Source organism: Hermetia illucens, chromosome 1, assembly GCF_905115235.1.
Source record: "Hermetia illucens chromosome 1, iHerIll2.2.curated.20191125, whole genome shotgun sequence".
NCBI lineage: Eukaryota > Metazoa > Arthropoda > Insecta > Diptera > Stratiomyidae > Hermetia > Hermetia illucens.
The window spans coordinates 105,031,966-105,052,760 of NC_051849.1; the positions used below are offsets into that span (position 1 = coordinate 105,031,966).

The 20,795-nt window shown below is 38.6% G+C and overlaps 1 protein-coding gene across 1 annotated transcript in view; it reads right to left on the reverse strand.

Annotated features, from left to right (window-relative positions):
• Positions 1-9,175: 9,175 nt before the first annotated feature.
• Positions 9,176-20,795, reverse strand: part of LOC119650883 — a 30,872-nt gene continuing 19,252 nt past the window's right edge. The window contains exon 2 of the mRNA XM_038054057.1: positions 9,176-10,317. Within this exon, the coding sequence (XP_037909985.1) occupies positions 10,060-10,317 (258 nt within the window). The 3' untranslated portion in view covers positions 9,176-10,059. The remainder of the gene's footprint in view (positions 10,318-20,795) is intronic.

Sequence of the window (20,795 nt, forward strand, 5' to 3'; positions counted from 1 at the left end):
GGAAGCAAAGAAAGCAATCGCTGTCACCCGAGCGGTCCATTGCAAAAATCTTTACGATAAACTGGACACTCGGGATGGCGCGAGAGATCCGTATCGACTTGCCAAAACCCGGAATAAACGCACACAGGATATTGAACACTTTAGTGACAAGAACAGTGCTTATCAACAGTTGAACCGCAACGGATCGATGGCGAGAATACTTCGAGCAGGTTTCAACTGAAGAATTTACTCATCCTCCACTTACAACGGCATCGCACCTGAGCTCTGGAAAGCGAGGAGCTGGGACCCAACACTGTCGCTCGGTAAATGATTAAACCGGGTTATTCAGGAAGGAACACCATCTGACTGGCAAGAAAGTACCACAGTTCCAATATGGAAAAAGAAAGGTAGTTCAACAGAATGTTCAAAATACCGTCCGATCCGGTTACTTTTGAATTCTTGACAACCGTATTCGCGAAATCGTTGAATTCAAGCCAGATTTGTTAAGAACTGTGAAACTACTGACGCAATACACGCTGCACGGTTACTTATGGAGAAACACCTTGAGAAGTATCGTCCACTTTACATTGCATTTCTGGATCTAGAGAAAGCGTTTGACCGTGTACCACACGAACTCGTCTGGTACACTCTACGCCAACACTTAGTGCTAGAAGAACTCTTGCGCTAGGTTCAATTGCTCTACCACGATCCGAAAAGTAAAGTTCGAAGTGTGGCGGGTGTATCAAAATCGCTTCATGTCTCTGTTCGTGTTCATCAAGGAAGCGCCCTCTTTCCACTCCGCTTTGTTTTTGTAATGGACACCGTAACACGGGACATCCAACGTCCAGCGCCCTAAACATTGCTTTATGTAGATGATGTTTTCCTAGCATCTAATGGAATGATCACCTCATGCAACACGGTCTTAGACTGGTTCTGAATAAAACTGAAATTTTGACTACCGATCCCCATGATACAGGCACAATCACTGTCAGTGGCAGTGACCTGCCAAAAGCTCAGTGTTTTAGATATCTCGGATAAATGCTATCAGCCAATGGAGAACTGCGTTATGAAATTGCTTCACGCATTAACGCAACCTGAATGAAGTGGCGTTCCGCAAGCAGTGTTCCTTGTGATCGACGTATCAATGAGCGTCTCAAATATGAAATTTACCGCAATGTCGTCCGTCCTGTCGCTGTCAATGGTCGGCTCAAGTTCAAATTCCGATCGTTATGGATACTTGTCTTTATACTTGTCTCGCACAGCATTAACTGGTCTCATAATAAAACTGAAGCACAGTCTCATTGGAAATAAAATGGAGGCAATGAACAAAAGTAATATGCTAAATTGGTGCATTTGGAAAGACCCCCATAGAAGATACAGAATGTCAAGAATGAATCGTAGGCACGCTGTTTGAAAAAGATGATTTCGCCCCCTTGGTCTTCAACTTAGTACTGGATTGTGTTGCCAGAATGGTGACCTCAGGTAATACAAGCTGGCTGTTTATGAAATCTACTAATAGGGTACACTAACAATGCGACAATAAAAGCTAGGTCATGTAAATGAAATGTTTTAATAAATAGAGTCAGCTGATAAATAAAATGATATAATAAAGTGTACGATCCAGGTACAAAGAGGAGTCCGCAGTAGACAAAGCATCATAATGGACTATTGCAATTCTGAACAAGTAAACCAATTGGCCATTTTAGGAGCAACTGCGAATCCGGATAGCGAACAAAATCTATAAAGCCATGTCGACTTTGAAATCAATGATGGTCCACAGAAATAATAAACTTCGCATCTATAAAATATTGTTATGGTCGGTGCCCAACCCCCAACTTGGAGGACCAGTTGGTATATTTTGTCCCGTTTTAGGCGCGGGAGACTCACCTACATCTTTCTCCGTCTGCAGTTTTTCATAGAGAAGGAACTCCCAGCGATGACCACGTGGAGGTGGAGACAGGGTTTGGTAGCAGAGCTGTTGGTGTTGGTTCAGCAGCCATTTCACAGGCTTCATGCTCCATCGTGGGTACCAATCCACGTTTCGCCCTGGGACCTATACTACCCTTTGACCGCGGTTAAGTTCTTCTCATTTCCTTATAATATTAAACTCCGAGTGTGAAGTGTATGAGGTTGACTATTGTCAATACAGTGCTTTCCATCAAATTATTTATTTGAATGGCTTTCTAAAAAATAGAGGGCAATTTAATTTTTAAGAACTTATACACGGAACTTTCAAGCACCCATCGCACCTCACATAGGGAAACAGAAAACCTTTTATACCTGAAGCGTCAAGCTTCCAGTTTCTTGACTTCTTTAATTATATAGTGACAAATAGGGAAACTGCTATGGTGGGGTGACTGCTGCGGGGAGGACCGCGTTTGTAATGTGGTATTCGTAGAAAGAAATATGGAAGCGACTATGTACATCGAAATTGTGAAAGAAAAAATCTACATGCCAGCGCAGAAAAATTGGGTATTTTTCTTCAAGGTATGCCGAAACAGTGATCCGACGGAGTTGTCTTCTGAATGTGCATAATAACAGAGGTGCTGACATCAGCCTCCATAGGGATCACCATCTGATGGCCGCTTACGTTCGCTGGCGTGTTGCGTCTGCCAGTTCTCGCAGAGTTGGGGAGTTGCGACCCCCTAAGTTCAACATCCACCGCTTGTATGATACAGCTGTCACTCGACAGTGGGAAGGCTAGCTTGGTGATCAGACGGCAGGTATACTCAGTAACCTGAGAATATCATTGCGCATTCGGCTGCCATTAAAAGTGCTCTTTTTTCGAGTGCTACGCAGGTCGTCGGTCACGTCTAGAAGGGACGTCAAAGATCTGACTAACTGCAGAATCGTGGAAACGGATTGATGATAGGCAGTAGTTGAAGGCTCTTCTGGCCACTGGGAGTAATGGTGGGCGTAATGCTTATGTACGCCGTGACAAGCGACAAATTGCTATTGTGCTGGTCAGGGAAGCGGATGATGCCACAGATCGCAATGATATCAAAAGTGTATACCGTACCACGAAAGAGCTTGCATATGGCGGCAAATCTTTTGATGGTCCTGTGAAGAACGTCAACGGTAGACTTCTCATCCACGATGATGAACAACTGAAGAGGTGGAAAGAACATTTCACCATGGTTCTTAACCACATCACATCCGTTGAAGTTTGTACTCTTCTAGATGAAATGGCTAGCCACCGTAACATGCGGATACGGATTGTTCCTCCAAGCAGAAAAGAAATAATTTTCCCCATCAAACAGAGTATAGTCGCTGGGATTACCGGTCTCCCCGCAGAGTTATTTATCGCTGCACCTGCAGTTACTACAGGTATGCTGTTTCCACTCGTACGGAAATTTTAGGAGTTAGATGCTTTTCCCACAGAGTGGAAGAAGGAGATGATCGTCAAGATCCCAAAGAAAGGGACCCGTTTTGATTGTAACAACTGAAGATGCATCTACGCGGTCCCTGTCGTCGCAAAGATAATAACTAAAATAATACTGGAACGCATCAAACAACATCTCGAAAGCGCGATCAATAGAGAGCAGGCTGGTTTCCGCTCGGGATCCTCCTGCATTGACAACATCAACACCCCGCGGGTCGTTTTGAAATAGTACGTGGAGTTTAGATCTTCGTTGCACCTGCTCTTTATCGATTTCAGGAAAGCTTTCGATAGCATCAACAGGGAGTGTATTTGGAATGCTCCACGCAGGATGGGCATTCCGGAGAACCCAATAGCTATTATCAAAACGATACATGATGGCGCAAAATATCAGATGCTGCATCCGGGTAAAATCTAGGACGAATTTAAGGCCCAAAGTCGAGTCTGACAAGGTTGAATTCTGTCCCTAATATTATTTCATCATCATTCTGCCTGTCTCGACGATGTGGAGGAATTCAATGGACCATGACATCTTTCCTCAAATGCCTAGACTACGCAAATGGCATCTGTTTGCTCTCTCACCGGGTCATGGACCCTGGCCAAATGGGTCTGGATTTGAAAAGGGAGGCAGGTAGATTTGGACTGAAGATAAACGCCTACAAAACCATGGTTCTCAGTCTGACCGGTCATCACACTCTCCCTATCTGCATCGAAAGCGTCGATTGATTTGAATATTTGCGAAGCGTGGTTTTACGGTAGGAGCTAACGGTTTTTTTTTAATATTGTGCTTATGTATAGATAGTTTCTCCAAGATTTCCCAATTCCTTTTTTCATCGGAAAACTGTTGCAGCGCTAGGCTGGGACAGCCGATATTTTGCACTTTTTTTACAAGTGAAATTGTTAACTTCAAAGTGTAATAAAAGACTATTTCAAATATCGTATCGATAGCTTCTGCCGTTTTCTTTTTCAGGCGGGTTTGAAAAAAAAGGTGTTCTTACTTATTTTAACAGTGGTTTAATTTAACCCCTCAATCTAGAAGAACCTTTTAGCAAAATTACCAAAAATTAAAAAATGTTTATTTAAGTCAGTAATTGTCGAAAATAATTTGAACATCACCAGCTCGCTACGACAGAATCAACACAAGAGCAAACCTACACTTACACCGAAAATCCCCGCAGCCATCTTCTTATCAACTTGTTATGTTATGTCCCGTCAATGCAATTTCGAGCAATGCAACCAAAGGAAGGACTTTTATTAAAAAAACTGCTGGCCCATAAGGTAGAGGTCCGTGAACCAAAAACAGTGGGAGAAAGTTTCTTTCTAACTGATCCGATCCGATGAATGGCAAACTCAGAGTTCTTTCAATCCCTAAACATCATCTGGTTGCCTTCCTGAGATTCAGTAGTTCTCCGTTCGATTAGCGAACCATTTTATTGCGTTTGCCTCCGGTAATAGGACAACTCTCTTCAAATGACTCTAAAAGTGTGCGATTCAGAGTTCCCAATTGATCTTCTATCACCAAAGGCGTGCTTAATCGCCTAAGAAACTACATTTTATTCCCAACAAGTTCATCGAACTTTGCCCAATCCATTTTCCTAGGATCCCATCTTTGTATTACCGTCTTTTCGCCTGCAATAATCAGACGGAATTCTAAGTATCGATGGTCTGACAGTGAAATTTCGTCTAGCACTCGCCAGTCTCTAATCAACTCTAACATCTTTGAAGTACAGATTGTTAGGTCAGTTACTATACATTTTCTTGTTCTCACGAATGTAGGGGCACCTTACGTTCACAGTTATGAGACCAGCTGAAGTAATAAAATCAAGTTGCTTCTCTCCTCTAGGACTGCATTTGGTACTCACCCCGAAAAATATTTTGAGCGTTCGTATTTTATCCTATTGAGTTCAAGGCTACTTGATCCTGGAAATACTACTAGATTCCTTAATTCTATCATCGACGGGGGACACAGAGAATCATAGGGTATGACGTTCCTCTTCTTACCATTATTTTGGTATTGGTAGATAACCACAGCAAGGTCCAGGGTTCCTTGTCGTTGACTTGGAGCTTTCCCAGGTTCGCGGTGTTTGAGTCGCATAGATCCGTCTCCACATATCGTTATTAGACCAGTTACGTCCACATCCCCGGCTTCCCAACCCCTGACAGACAGGATTTAGTTCATAATCCCTACTATTTTGCGGCTGAAGTTTCCTTCTACCAAACCTTCCTCTTCCATATTCTGGAAAAATTAGACCGAGCGTTGTCGTATTTCCAGTTCCTCACATTACGGGAGTTGTTGGAAATCGACATACTTGCGAGTGCGGAAATTCCTGTACACAATTCTGAAAGACCACAAGACAAGATATTGGAAAAATAACTGAATCCTACTTTCCTAATGCTTTCTAATTTCCGAATCCCCACACATTTGTTAGGTAAAAATACAAAATTGGCCCAAGCCCAGAAAAAAACTGGGAAAGATCCAAAGAATGCATTGCAGGGTATAGTACGGTCTTCTACACCGATGATTTAAAAACAGAACAGGGTTCTCCAGTAGGAGTCTACCCCTCGACTAAAAACGAAAAGTGGGCTTTTGCTTTGGGACAATATGCAACGGTATTCAGGCAGGTGGCAACCTGGATGTTTAATGAGCGATTGAAAGGCAGGAGCATCGTAATCCACAGCGGTAGCCGGTTGCACAAAGGGCGTTGAGTAGTTTCTGTCTTACACCTTATATACCAGTTTTCGTTATATTATCGCCTCGATACCTGTGATCATGAATCTCGCTTTTTGCTTTGGATTCGACTTATTCAATGACATGAGGTGGATTTCCACCCTTATTTAAGAGGGGAAGCAGATGCATACATGGATGTCTAACATTTAAAACCCAATACCATAACTTCTTGATCTCTATACTGAACCATTATCCGTTCCGGGAAATGATACATTAGGCTTCCAAACGATCAACGTATCTGCAGCGAGATGCATGTGCCCGAGCCTATATCTAACCAAACATGTACTAATCTTCCCTCTGATAATCCGGTAAAGCGTCGCTTCTACTAGCAGTCTAATGAGCACATCTTTGGGCATTTTCTCTTAAGCTACTAACGCCTAATTTCTCTTCAAATGCAGGACGGATATTGTCCCGAGAACTGACGAAAACTTATGAAAATAAATTTTATTAATCAAAATAATCGCCAACGCATTCTACGCATTTCTCCCAAGAGCATTTATGCCAGCTTCGGAGAATCCCAACTTCCTAGTGTGAAGAAATTCCTCGAACGCAATTTTGATAATTGCTTGCTAAATTGTTTTTCCGCCTAAAAGTGGAGCAAATTTTAAAAAATTGCTAGTCGGTTGGCGGGAACTGGGTATATGGTGGACGAGCCAGGTTCTCATACTACTAGTCGTTTAATTTTTGAGCCATTATTCTGGATTTATGAGGTCGTGCATTGTCATGAAGCAGTATCACTCTCTCTTGAGCAATCTAAGCCGTTAAATACACAATTTCCGATGCGTTTCATCGAGTTACGCCCAGTATTTCTCTGCATTAATCCTTTCACTACTTTGCAAAAAATAATTGTGGATAACTTCGCTTGCAAACCATCAAACAGTCTCCTTTATCTTCTTCGGATGAAGACTTGATTTCGGCTTGTTTTGGAGTGTCATCGATATCTAGCCGTTGTGCTAATCAGCGACGAATGCCCTGCAACTGTTTCTGGTTGCTTCCGCTGTGTTGTGACCAAGTTGTAACTCACAAAGGAAAGGTATGCGTTTTTCACTCGCCTCCATGTTTTTTTCATTTTTATTCCTCTAAGCACAAGGGCTATTAAAACTGAAATGACACCTTATGTGTGTGTGTGTTTGAGGTGGGGGAGAGGCAAAGCTTCTGAGTACTCAGACCTTAGTGGTTCATTATACTCGACTCCCCCGTCTAACGGAATATTCCGGATTCGTTTATGTATCGCAGGATTTTCGTTAGTGAATGTGATGCTATCCGCTGCAATTGAAGCACATTAGCACCAAAAATCGCTTCCTCATTACACGATGGACACGTATCATTTTGGATAATTCCTATTCTGAACATATGCCCAGCTAGTGAATTATGGCCAGTCAGAATGCCCACAATACTTCTGCAAGTCTTCCTGCGTTTCGACAGGATAAACTTTGCAGTATGTTTGTTTGGTTCTGACAGGAAAAGTTTGGTCTGTCTAGCAGCATTAAGGCTTCGCCACCTGCCATTATAGGAAGCTTGTTCCCAGTTTTTGATAACAGCATCAGCCAATGCTACCGACATCCCAATTGCTGATTCCGGTCCGGGCTGGGGAAAGTTGAAGCTTCTTTTGCTAACCCATCCAAGATTCCATTTCCTTCTACACCACAATGACCAGGTACCCAGAGTAAATCCACCATATTGAATCTGGAAACAGAATTCAATCGGTTTCTACATTCCTGAACGATTTTTGAATTGATCAAAATACTATTCAAAGCCCTCAATACAACTTGACTATCGCTACAGACTGCGATGCGCCTACCCTTCAACCGCTCGTCAATCATCCAGGTTGCAGCCTTTATGATCGCATACACTTCAGCCTGAAAAACCGTTGTGTATTGTCCCAAAAGGAACGCCCACTTCTCGTTTTTATTCGAGAGGTAGACTCCTGCTCCAGAACCATTTTGTCTTTAAGCCATCGGTGTAGAAGACGTCAGTATATCCTGACACGCAAATGATACCTTAACTATTTATACACTATTATTTAATACCACCACAGTTTGACACATCAAAATCGCATAAAATTCACTTCATTGTGAAATCCGACAACAACCTAATACAAAAAATAGCAATCAGCTTACCAAACTTAGAAATATAAATTTTGCAGTGTTACTCACAACAAGAACCTACTTTTTGAGCTTGGAGGTATATAACGCCTATTCACTTCCTTGTGAAGTATAAGGCATCCACACAGTTTCTATGCCTGTATCGGTGTTTTCCCCATTCTTTTTTCATTTTCAGTGAAACTGTCCTTCAGTTTTATTTAGTAGAGAAATCATCGACGACGATTGGATTTCGCACATAGAACAAAGAGTTGAAAGTCTAGCACCCTACCCCGTCAATCGCCACGCTGCCAAGTTTGCGAAGATATTGTTAACTTTTTGCGAGCTTTAAACTTGGTTAGGAGGACATGCATGAACTTACTGACTCCACGCACTTTTATAATTGCTTTCTTTTTACATCTCTTTCGAAGTATGCCTTTTTTAAACAGGATCTCAATTCTGCGAATACCAACTTGTTTGTGACTTGCGGTTCCGGCCAGGGCAGAGGCAACTCATCAGACGCTGCTTCACCTCTGCTTTGGGAGCAGCGTGACCGAAGTGGTTACAAGGTGGTATTTGCTCTTTTATATTAATTCAAAAACACATGTGTATGAATTATAATGAACACAAAACCGCCTTGTAAAATTGTTAGGCCTAAGCCGGCTGAGATTAAACTAAAATGTTGTTTAAGAATCAAGGAAATCCGTCAATTCTTAAACAAAATTTTAACAAGTTGTTACTTTCTTACCAAGTTGCATGTTGTTTTGGGTAGGTAGAAATAAAACGGGGTTACACATAAATAGGTAACATATCGAAAATGTGAAATAGTTGATCCGCCAGGGTAGCCTCCCCTTTCATCTTGCACTTTGAAGTGCCGCTGCTTCGAAAATAACATTAAATTGAATGGCAAATAGTTACCCTCTTGTGGAGAACAGTTTTCCAATGGGGGATTCACTTTCGAAGTAAATGAGGCGAGGTGGAGTTGGGCACCGTTATGAAACACAGAAATTTGCTGTTGTAGTCTCATGGAGGCAAATACAGCCTTTTATTCCAACAATAAAATAGATAATTTGAAATATGAACTATACATTATCACTATAATTTACAAAGCTCGTTAGTCGCTAAACCATAAATACTATACATTTACAATTATAAATAATAACTCCCTTTCTTACTTCAATATATTTTTTTCTTCAATTTTTTTTTTATTTTCAGAATAGTTTTACTCACTTATAAATTTACAATTACAACTATAGTGGCGTGCTATATTCTAAATAAAAAAAAATATTTATATATTTAAAACGGTATTATTTCCATTTAGAAATTTATAGTTGCGAAAATTAAAAGAAAAACTGTGCATTTAAATATAGAAAATTTAAAGAAACCAAATAATACCAGTCAATAAAGAGTGCAAAATATATATTCTGTAAATCTTTCATATGATCTCCGCTATTATTTCTAGATGAAAACAAACAGGAGGTCTATGCTTCGAACAAAGAGTGAAGAATATAATATGTAAAGACTAATTGTTGCACAAACAAAAGTAAATGAAAAGGAGAAAAAAGAAAACTAGGTTAGGTGCAACATTAAAATTTTTACTAAAAAAGATTCAATTTTCTCTCATGTAAAATTGTTTGGATTTTTTTTCTTCTTTTTTTGGGAAACATCAAAAGAGGCTTCCACTTTTACTTCGTTTTTATGCAGCAGTTTTCTTTTTATGTACAATCATTTAGTAATTTATACAATAATCTCAGATGTTTGTTATTCGTTTCGTATTCATTTCGACGATTTCCATTCAATATTCGCATTATTCGGTGCATTTATATCCTTAGTAGTTTCTATCTTTTTGCAATATTTACAATAACAAGGTTCTGTATCTAAATGGAATTTATTTATGTGTTACTACTCTCTGTTTCTGTGCACTTGGAGGATGCACCATTGTCATCGCTATCACAAAATCTTGACCCGTAGATCTTTTCACGGTGTTGAGTATCTAGTACAGGATTAATAATGTTAGCCAAATTGCTGATGCGCTTCTTGAACCGATCGCGATCACGTGCGAAATTTTCCCAATGACCTTTTCGCGCTGCCCGGTATGCGAAATTCCATTTGTACATTACATGAATTTCGGGCTTGAGATTGAAGCGGACCTGGAAAAAAAGATGGGAATAATTAAAATCGATTACAATTTTATTACAGATAAAAAAATGCATCAGTTAATGCAAGAGAGAAAAAATTCCAAACTAAAGAGTGCTAAAACACTTCTAGATAGTATACTAAAATTTGATTTAAGTTATGACAAAACTATAAGGCCTAAGACACATTTAATTAAATTAATGTAAAGAAGTCGGAATACGCTTCGTGTAGAAAATTACGTGTTCATTTCTATGCACTTTTTCAATACGTACATAGCTAAAAATTCAAAACATTTCTTCATATATTTCCAAACTTCAAGATATATTTACATATTAAAGACAGATTTTGTGCTCATCCTAAATAAACATTGCGTCTACTGCACACTGACGCATATGTTTAATTGTTCAAAAGCATATCAATAAAAGTTGGGCTGAAACGGCGCTACAAGTATTAAACCCAGATTTTTAGTTAACCCTAATCTTCAAAAAACATACGTACAAATTTGACAGCGGTCGGTCTTAGTTTTTGAGAGAGGCCAATTTGAGTGAGAACTTTTCTTAGTTTGGAGAAAATGGATAAAAAGAATTTCGTATTAATAAAGCATTGCTTTTTGGCGAAAAAAAAACTGTTGAAACTAAGGCTTGGCTTAATAAACATGATTCGGACTTTGCATCAGGAAAATCAAACGCTGAGAGTGGTTTGCTAAGTTTAAACGAGGCGAAATGAGCACCGAGGACGATGCACGCAGTGGACGGCCCAAGGAGGCTCTTATCGACGCAAATAACAAAAAGTCCACTAAATAATTTTAGATGACCACAAAGTGAAGTTGATCAAGGTAGCTGACGCTCTAAAGATATCAATGGAACGTGTTGGACATATCGTGCATTAATGTTTGGGTATGCGAAAACTCTGTTTAAAATGGATGCCGCGCGAGTTCACAATCCATTATTTCACACCCGAATCAAAACGATCGTCATCAGAGTGGAGTGCACGTGCTGAACCGCCTCCAAAGCGTGAAAAAACGCAACAGTCCATTGGCAAGGCTATGGCATCAGTAATTTGGGATGTGCATGGTATAATATTTATCGATTGTCTTGAGAAGGGGAAAACCATAAACGGCGACTAGACTATTATATAACGTTATTGAAGCGTTTGAAAGATAAAATCGCGGAAAAACAGTCGCATTTGAAGAAAAATAAAATGCTCTTTCATCAATACAATGCACCGTGCTACAAATCAATGAAAATGATGGCAAAATTGCATGAAATGGGGGTCGAATTGCTTGCGTATCCACCGAATTCTCCCGATCTGTCCCCCCGCCCTTTTCGTATTTCTTGATATATATGTTGTTTTTTCGGCCCATTTTATGGTCAAAAAACTAAATTTTGTTTTCTAAATGCCCAATAAAAAGTTTTTATTACTCATATGCCGGTATTTCGAGGACCAGTTGTCTCAACGAGTGTTTGTCTGCCAAGAACAAAATTTAGTCTTTTTTCCAGAACTCTTTCCTGGTCTCAAACCCCAAAAGGATGTTCGCTAGAATGAAATTTTACCGCCGATGAGCAGGTAGTCGGCGAAATTGGGGCTAAAGACAAATCATACCAGAAAAATGGTATCGAAAAATTCGATGACTGCCATAATCGTTGTATCGTCCTCAAAGGTCCTCAAATGTTAACAAAAAAATTTTTCTATGTTGACCTGCGGTAACTACTTTTAATGTTCCGGTTATGTACAGTAATGTTGAATGTCGATTAATTTTCTCGGATTTCATCACTAAAACTGTATCTCTGTGAGTCGGTCAATGTTCAAATAATAAATTATCAGAAGAATTGAACCCCACCAGCCGCAATAGCCCCAGAGCATTGTGTGGAGAGATGACAATGAAACCTAAATTGGAATAGAATCGCCGTGTTAAACGACCAAATGAATCAGAACAATCCAAAGGTCGGGTAATACTGGGCTAATCTTTGGCAAATAGAATTATGGAGAAATAATCTAGATGTTGTTGAAAGAGCACAAACAGAATATTGCGGCCATAGTGGATGATTCATGCTTACATGTCACTGTAGTCGAAATGATCAATGAACATTTCGTAAAATTCGCCGGCTTGCAGTAAGCAAACTACCACGTTATTAAGAAAAGGCAAGGTCGAAAATAAAATCTTGCTTTTTAATCGTCAAAGCTACGTAGCCAATACTTTTCTTTGTTCATGTAGAGGAAGACGTAATTTAGGAAAAAATCCAAAGAATCGTATAATATTCGGAAAACCAACAGATCTGAATATGCACTACTTCAACTATACATCTATAAGAAATGCTTCGCGATAACGTTGACGTCAAAGCGATGCCATGATTTAGCTGTTTTTGATTGTTTCCAAACATTTATCGCTCAGCCATCCCAAACAATGTGTGTTTATCTATAAACGGAGTATTATCGATTTTCATAGGCAGCCATCATAACTGATATACGCAGCTAGGATTATCATCTCATTACTCTCAAAGCAATATTTTAATTATTGTGTGTATATAAATAGGCTTCCAAAAATGTTCAGAAGGTGGTATAAATATACAACTGTAAACAAGTGGCTAATGCACGTTATAAAGGATACAGTTGGCTTTTTCTTTAGAGAGGATGTATGCTTCGTAAGGAACTAGAAATTGCCCTGCATTAGAATTTCTTGTCGCCTTAAGGAACGAATAATGTTATAAATTAAAAAGGCTTGGTCGGTTTCGATCACCCGGCAGAGGCGATCTCGTCAGACGCTGTCTTAGCGCCTGTGCCTGCGGAGCAGTTTGACCGAAAGCACACACACAGATGGCATCTAGCTCTTTTTGTTGAGCTAATACAATACTTTTTAATAATACAATATTTTTTTGTTTAAGAATGACCTCGTCATCTACTTAATCCAGGATCGCGCTAGTTTACGGACCTGATGACGGGCTCAGAACAACCCATTCCTAAACACACAATTTTTTTGAATAATGTTAGTAATCTATAATGTACTTGTTAAATACACCAAACTTGCAAAAGTTTAAAATCCTGTTCTATAATATTAATCAACTGCGGAAAGTCATCATGCGCTCCTCATAAGCAAATACATTTAGATTTCTTTGGAAATTGTAAACGCTAGCCTATAAAGAAAGTTTCAGAAAAAAATCCAATCTTATAATAATATCCCGCCTTCGTCTTCAAAATATTTTATATTTTCATAAAAATTCTCGCCGGGAAGTTGCCTTGGTGATTCGTTCTTATTTTAGAATGTTAAATGCGACGACATGTTCACAGATTTGCCAAAGCATATATATATACCCATTCAAGATCGGTCAAGTTCAAAAAGTTGCAATTAGTGAATGGAAATGATGATTTGCCAATGTTTCTAACGCAGATGGTGTCAGAAAATTTATTGTTAAAATAATGACAGAGATAAAAGGTGATTATTAAGAGGACGTAAGACAGGGGAAATTGAAAGTAGAATTGTATTTCTAGAATTGATTTGTTTCCTAAAATTTGAAGATTATTAGAACCAGGATCAAAACCTTCATTTCAACGTGATAAGAATGTTAGGGAACGTATAAATTAATAAATCAAAACAACGTCCTTATCGCATCAATGCCATGTTCTGAACGCTCCGCTAAGTTGAGTGAACGTAGAAGGCGTCACATTTTCAAAAAAGTGCATCAAAACCCTAAAAGAAAGGCTTTAGTACCCACTGTCAAACACGGCGGTGGTAGCGTTATGGTGTGGGGGTGTATGGCAAGTAGTGGAATAGGTAATATAACTTTATCGAGTCAATTTGATGCGAAGTGCTGCAAAATAGGGTCCGGAAAATGGGTGCATGTGTCAGCACGACAACGACCCAAAACACACTGCGGAAATTGTTAAGCTTTGGCTGTTATATAATGTTCCACCCCTACAATCTCCAGACCTCAATCCTATTGAGCATCTTTGGGACTTATTAAGAGTCTAAAATTCGAGACCACAATATTTCATCTAAAGAAATGCTTAAGGACATAATTAATCGAGAATGAAGCAAAATAACGTCTTAAAGAGACAATAAAGTTAATAAATTCCATTCCTACGCGCTTAGTAGAAGTCATCAAACGCAAAGGATATCTAATTAGTTTTTGAAGTATTTTTCATGAATCATATGTTCGCCAACTTCTTCTGACTAGTGTTTGAGAAAAAGTCACTAGCCCCACTGACATTCTCAAAACAGCTATTTATTTTGGAACAATGCCATCCGAGTCCGGAAAATGGCTAAAGAACAACAGATTGAATACGAAGCTACAAGAAAATATATGGTTGTCATTCACCCCAGTATCGGACACATCGCGTCACCAATGACTACGCGCCATCGTTATCGTGTTATGTTTAGGATTCCTTAGTAGCCTATATAGCTTGTCTACGTTCAGCGTATCCCCGAGCATAGCACAAGTGAAGCTGTTGCCTTTTTATAGTGTATGAGACTCACCTTCACCTTCTGCACACTACGTCTACAGATATCTCATCCGTACGCTGAAGTAGTTTTTCGTTCGTTTTTCGCGTCGGATCAGATTTGGAGCTTCTGAGAAACAATGGCTACCGCTTTCCATGTGCTTCTCTTTTATTACGCCGCAAAAAGAATATTGACGCGGAATAATTTCAACTTGATTTGGGTTGAGCAATCTATATAGTATTTTCAGATTTTCGACAACGAAAGCGAATTCAATGCCGTTAATATATCGACTAATATCGATACCACCCCTTTATCACATGAAATTGCAATATTAAACTTACAAATTTTAAGTGAAATAAGAATATAAAAACCGAAAGGGATATTTCAAAACACCTCCATAAGTACACCTATGATGATCCCCTTTTAGATTTAGGTCCACCTTTAGATGGTCGCCTTGGCACAATGAACTTACAATTAAATAGTTGAAAATTATAATACTTTTGTGAAAAATATATGGGAATGACCAGAATTTGCTATATAAATACATACGTACGTAGTACGTAGATTTCAAAAATATTCTAGAAAATAAGTTGTGTATATTTTCAATATACATTTATTGATAATGCAATAACTGTGTCTATTTGATTGCACAATAGACATAGCAACATGTTCCAATCGTGTCCTTAAATCACCCGGAGTATGGCTTTGAATCTTTGTTTCATGAGTTGAAAAAGTGGATAAATTTCTTCACCCTTGAGTGACTGAACAAAAGGTTGATCGTGTTTTCGATCTCGCAAGAATATCAGTTGTCAAAATCTTCAGTGCGTAGGATCAGAAACCTTCTAAGGTTTACACTTTTACGGAAAGTTGAGCAATCAAGAATAGAAAAGGCATTAATAGAATGGAGTGTGAAGCAACAGCCGAAAAAAAACTGCTAAGTGGAGATAGGATAAAAGCCAAATCAAAAGAAAGTAATTCCCATTTGAAAGAAATCTCTTGTGAAACACGAGAAATGTTTGGCTTGATATGACTCTTTTTAAGGTTTTGTTTGTAAAACAAAACCTTATTAAAATCGGTTCAATGTCTGTCTGTCTGTCTATCACAGGCACTTTTCTCAGAAACGGCTATACTGATTGACACGAAATTTGGTGAGAAGGTGGGAACTGTGGACCCCCAGACACGCAGTGAGTAATATCTTCCTACGTTGAGAGTTAGGGGGGTCCCCATACATGTAAAAGGGGGGTGTAAAATCTGTTCAAATTAAGTTAATAATAGTATATTACCGTATTTTTGGGAAAATTGAGTAAAACCCCCCTTAAGTTTATGTCAGAGTTATAAAAGTAGTAGTATAAAATATAATATGAAGCATATTATCTCCAAGTTTGATCAAAATCATACTATTATTAACAAAGTTGCAGTAGCTCAAAGTTGCCCTACCGTGTAAATTTACAACCCGAAGTACTAAATCTGATATGCTAAATGCATATTCTGAACGGGCTATGTACAAATGGGATAGTTCTCCACTCAAATATACGCACACAAGAAACAAACAAAACCTTTCATACCTGAAGCGCCCAGCTTCCGGTTTCCCGACTTGTTTAAACATAAAAAAAGATTTAAATTTATCAAACCATCAAAAATCTTTTTCATTGGTGAAACTCGCGACCTCTGGGATGTTAGAAGGTTGACCAATTCGCGGATGACTGCCATTATTATTTTTTGTACCAAAGGTAAAACCTTCTGTGAAATAAAATTGCTATTGAGTTCAGATTGGAACGCTTTCAAAAAGTAAAGTATCTGAGTTAAGACTTTTTCTCTTTTGGATATCGCCCCGTACAATCCTATGCGAGTAAACTGCAAACGAACGTGGTGATATTCGAACGTTTTTGCGACAAAACCTGACGACTTTGATCCAATTTATGGAGCAAAATGCTATCCACATAACGAAATCATTATCGGAAGAAATACAAGACGTATAAAAAACATGTAATTGAAAGTGGTGGAAGTTATAGTTCTAAGAAATTTACGACAGAACGCTGTAATTTTACAATCTCGAGAACCTGTTTTTCAACATCCTTCTTCGAGAAATACTTCATACTTTATTATACAAAAAGTAGTTACAATAAAAAAGAATGAAGACTTCATTTTTTTCTAGCTTTTCTTATATATATTTTGCAATATCCCTCTCAAAATAAGGTTTCGAAATAATAAGTTCGAAACAGCGAGCACATTGTTTTATCTTGTTCGCTATTTCGGGAGGTTACTGTAGTACCAAAAGAGCAATGATGAGTTCAAAGTGCATGTGACAGACAAACAGAATTTCTTCTTTCAAAATGATGCCTAGTCGCTTCGGAAAATTCTCGCCAGTCAGACTTGCAACTCATATTACATTGTAAAATCATTCGTAATATGAATTGCAGCCGTTTTTGCTTTGCTTGACCTCACAACTTGCTTTAACTTAATCATTAACCGTCGATCAGTGATCGTAGCAATAAAGTATTGTCAATTTTTAATCATGACTAATGATCAAAAGGCTAGTTTGGAATTATGATTAAATTAATCGAAATTTTTTTTTTTAGAAATTGACAATTCGTTCATAGAATGTATATATATATTTCGTACAATTAACCAGCGTTTCGATGAATGATTGACAAATAATGATTAGAATAAACACGACTAACTAATCGATTAATTGAGCCAAGAGCTCCTAGTCCCAACCCATTGAACGGTGTCATCTTCGATAACAAGCATCTCGAAATCTAAATTCTTCCCAATCAGGCAACGACTTCTGAAAACTGGCATATACATATGTGTGAGCAAACTGTAACAAAGCGAAGAACACGACATTAAGTGATTTAATTTAATATTGTTATTGTCAACAATTTAATGGAGAAAATGAGAATGCTTGTTACAAAAATAAAAGTAATTTGATTACATTGGTAGAACGATATTGGAAAAAAAAACGTATTTGAAGTGAACTGAGGTATCATTACGAAATGTTCGTGTTCTCTTAAAAATAGTCAGCAGAACTTCGCGGCGTATCTTGCTGTGAATAGTGTTAACGATTGCGCTACCTCATGACATTCTGTGGGAGTGTTTTCAAAGAGCTGAAGACTTATCAAGAAGAAAAAATCCATGTTAATTTCGGAAAGGATCAGTCAATCTTCCACCATTCTCTTCAATAAAATTTTTAATTCTTCTGGACTTTTAGCAACTTTTTTTAATTGAGTTGGTTCCTTTTTCAATCATGAAAGCGAATTTATGTTGATCTTAAATACAATGTATCGGCAGTAAATGATATACATAATATATTATAAGCTAATCTTCATTATATCAGGATTATATATTATCATAGAACCAATGAACTGGACCGAGTGATTCAACGTTGTATTCGAACCGCGATTGCAATCGTGTTTTCATTTTTGTTCGTACTTTCCGCGAAAATCGATAACGGGACGAAATAGTGTTATTCATAATGAAATAGATGGTAATAAGATTAAGGAAGAATATATCAGAGGATGTACATCGATCATGAAAATTATAAAAATCGTTTGATTCCGAATTTAAAATTCAGATTTAGATAACAAACTATTCTTAACAACTTGGAAAGCAATGAATTCTAATCGATTCCCATCCAATAATGAACCAGGCAAATAAGTCCCCGTTACCTTAAGTAATTATAACTTGATAAATGCTCCGTCACATTTGTCAATTTCGTAAAGCCTGCATCACGAGGCACACATGTAATACATTCACTCATTCTATTGACGCATTAACTCCGAGCAAAGCTTATAAGACGCTTTGAACATCGATGCCATATTCGAAAGCACAAAAAGTGAACAACAACAAAACTTCCCAGATGATTTTCATTTTCATCAAATCATAGGCAGCTGACCTTAAAATCTAGCGACAGCCGCATTTAGAACGTGATTCTGGAACGTTACATGGAAACCTCCGTTTGTCACGTGAAATATTAGGAATTACAGCGAAATAAGCTTTGATTAAACGGGAGTATCTGTGCAAAGAGCACTGTCACGCATAAAGCCAACAAAGCTATATCAATTCATTTTCAAGTCAGAAAGCCGCTTAAAATGCGTGCTACATTCCGCTACTCTTTAAAGTGCGCGTTGCTAATTATTAGAGAAGATAGAGCAATACGGGGTTGGTTAATGGTTTTACAGTGTCACAAATAATCGACATTAGTCCAGGTCATTACACCAATCTTGCATTTAAGTTGTCGCAATTTCTGTTTTGCTTAGCTACAGAATAATGTGCAAGAATTGTAAGTCCAAACTCATTTTAAGTTCACTTCTTCTGGGAAGCTAGATAACATTAGAAGAAAGGAGGAACACCATAATCTAAAGCACTCACTATTACTTGTGATCAAAAGTGAAATTAGTTTATTCAGAAGACTGAAACCTATTTCCTTGAACGAATTATTTTCATTTTTGAAAAAAAAAAAAAAAACTTGAAGCCAAATCAAGCAAATATCGTGGTTGTTTAATGATATTTGCCTGTTGCTTTGCCAAATAATTGGTATTATTCGAGTTCGATGCGGCACCTTATCACCACAGACAATGGAGTATTGGTCCATCACTTTAATAATGACTTGTACCATTTCTGATTGACTGCCTAACCCAACAGATAGCATTTACTTTCTAATGTATTTGGTATTTTTGGGGTCTGATTCTTGCCTGTCTTCACAGTGCCACTACTCGTATGATTGTTAATTTGTTTTGAAGTCATGCTTGTAAACCCAAGTTTCGTCGCTAGTATTCTAATAATTTTTGATCATATCTTATGATGGGTAGTTTTAATTTCTAAATAAGGTACACACAAACACTAATGACCTATCCAAGATTAGCCAGCAAAGGAATCTATGTATCAGGTTGTCCACAAAGTTTTCGCACAAATATTAATGTGACAATTAAAAAGCAATTAGCAGACAAACCAAAACAGCAGGTACAACATGTGATATCCCAATGGAAAGGTCAGAGTCCTAACTATAAAATGCATGGTAAATTATCCTTGAAGGATCAGTGTTGTGAAGGATATTCAAGGATAAACATGGAATTCGACAAAGTACATTTTCGTCATTGCATTTTGTACGAGTTTCAAATGGGGACGAAGGTGCCGAAGGCGATTGAAAATTTGTCGAAGGTATTCGGTGAAGGAAAGGTAAAGCGCAGGACAGTTTACGATTGGTTCGAAAAATTCTACAGCGGAGACCTGACACTTGAAGATGAACCTCGCTCAGGAAGACCCTATACGATTGACGACGATATCCTGCGCAACAAACTGGAAGCGAATCCTTTTCTTTCGACACGTGTGCTTGCAGAGGATCTCGGTGTATCAAAATCAGGAGTAGCAGTAGCCATTACGCGTCTTGGATATGTTTTGAAGAGCACAAAGTGGGTACCGCACGAACTGACTCAGCGAAATCTGGCCGATAGAGTGAGAATTTGCTCCGCTAACCTTTTACGGAACGAAAACGACCCTTTTTTGAATCGATTGGTAACTGGCGATGAGAAATGGATTGTGTACGAAAACGTAGCGAAGAAACGAGCCTACACTCATCGAGATCAACCGGGTCCATCGGTAGCAAAGCCGTCTATTCATCAGCAGAAGCGAATGCTCAGTATATGGTGGGACGTTCGTGGCCCCATACACTACGAGCTTTTGGGACCAAACGAGACCATTACCGCCGATAAGTACTGCGAGCAGCTCGACAGATTAAACACCCAGCTACGTTCGAAACGACCAGCATTGGTCAACAGGCGAAATATTGTCTTTCATCATGATAACGCCCGGCCGCATACATCTTTAACTACTCAGCGAAAATTGAGTGAGCTTGGCTGGGAAGTTTTGAGTCATCCTGCGTATAGTCCCGACCTTGCTCCTTCTGATTACCATTTGTTCAGGTCCCTCCAACATTTTCTGGATGGTAAAAAAATGACTTCTGAAGCTGACCTCCAAAGTGCACTTCGCACGTACTTTGAGGGGAAGGGGGAAGAGTTTTATAGAGGGGGGATTTTGAAGTTGCCCGATAGATGGAGG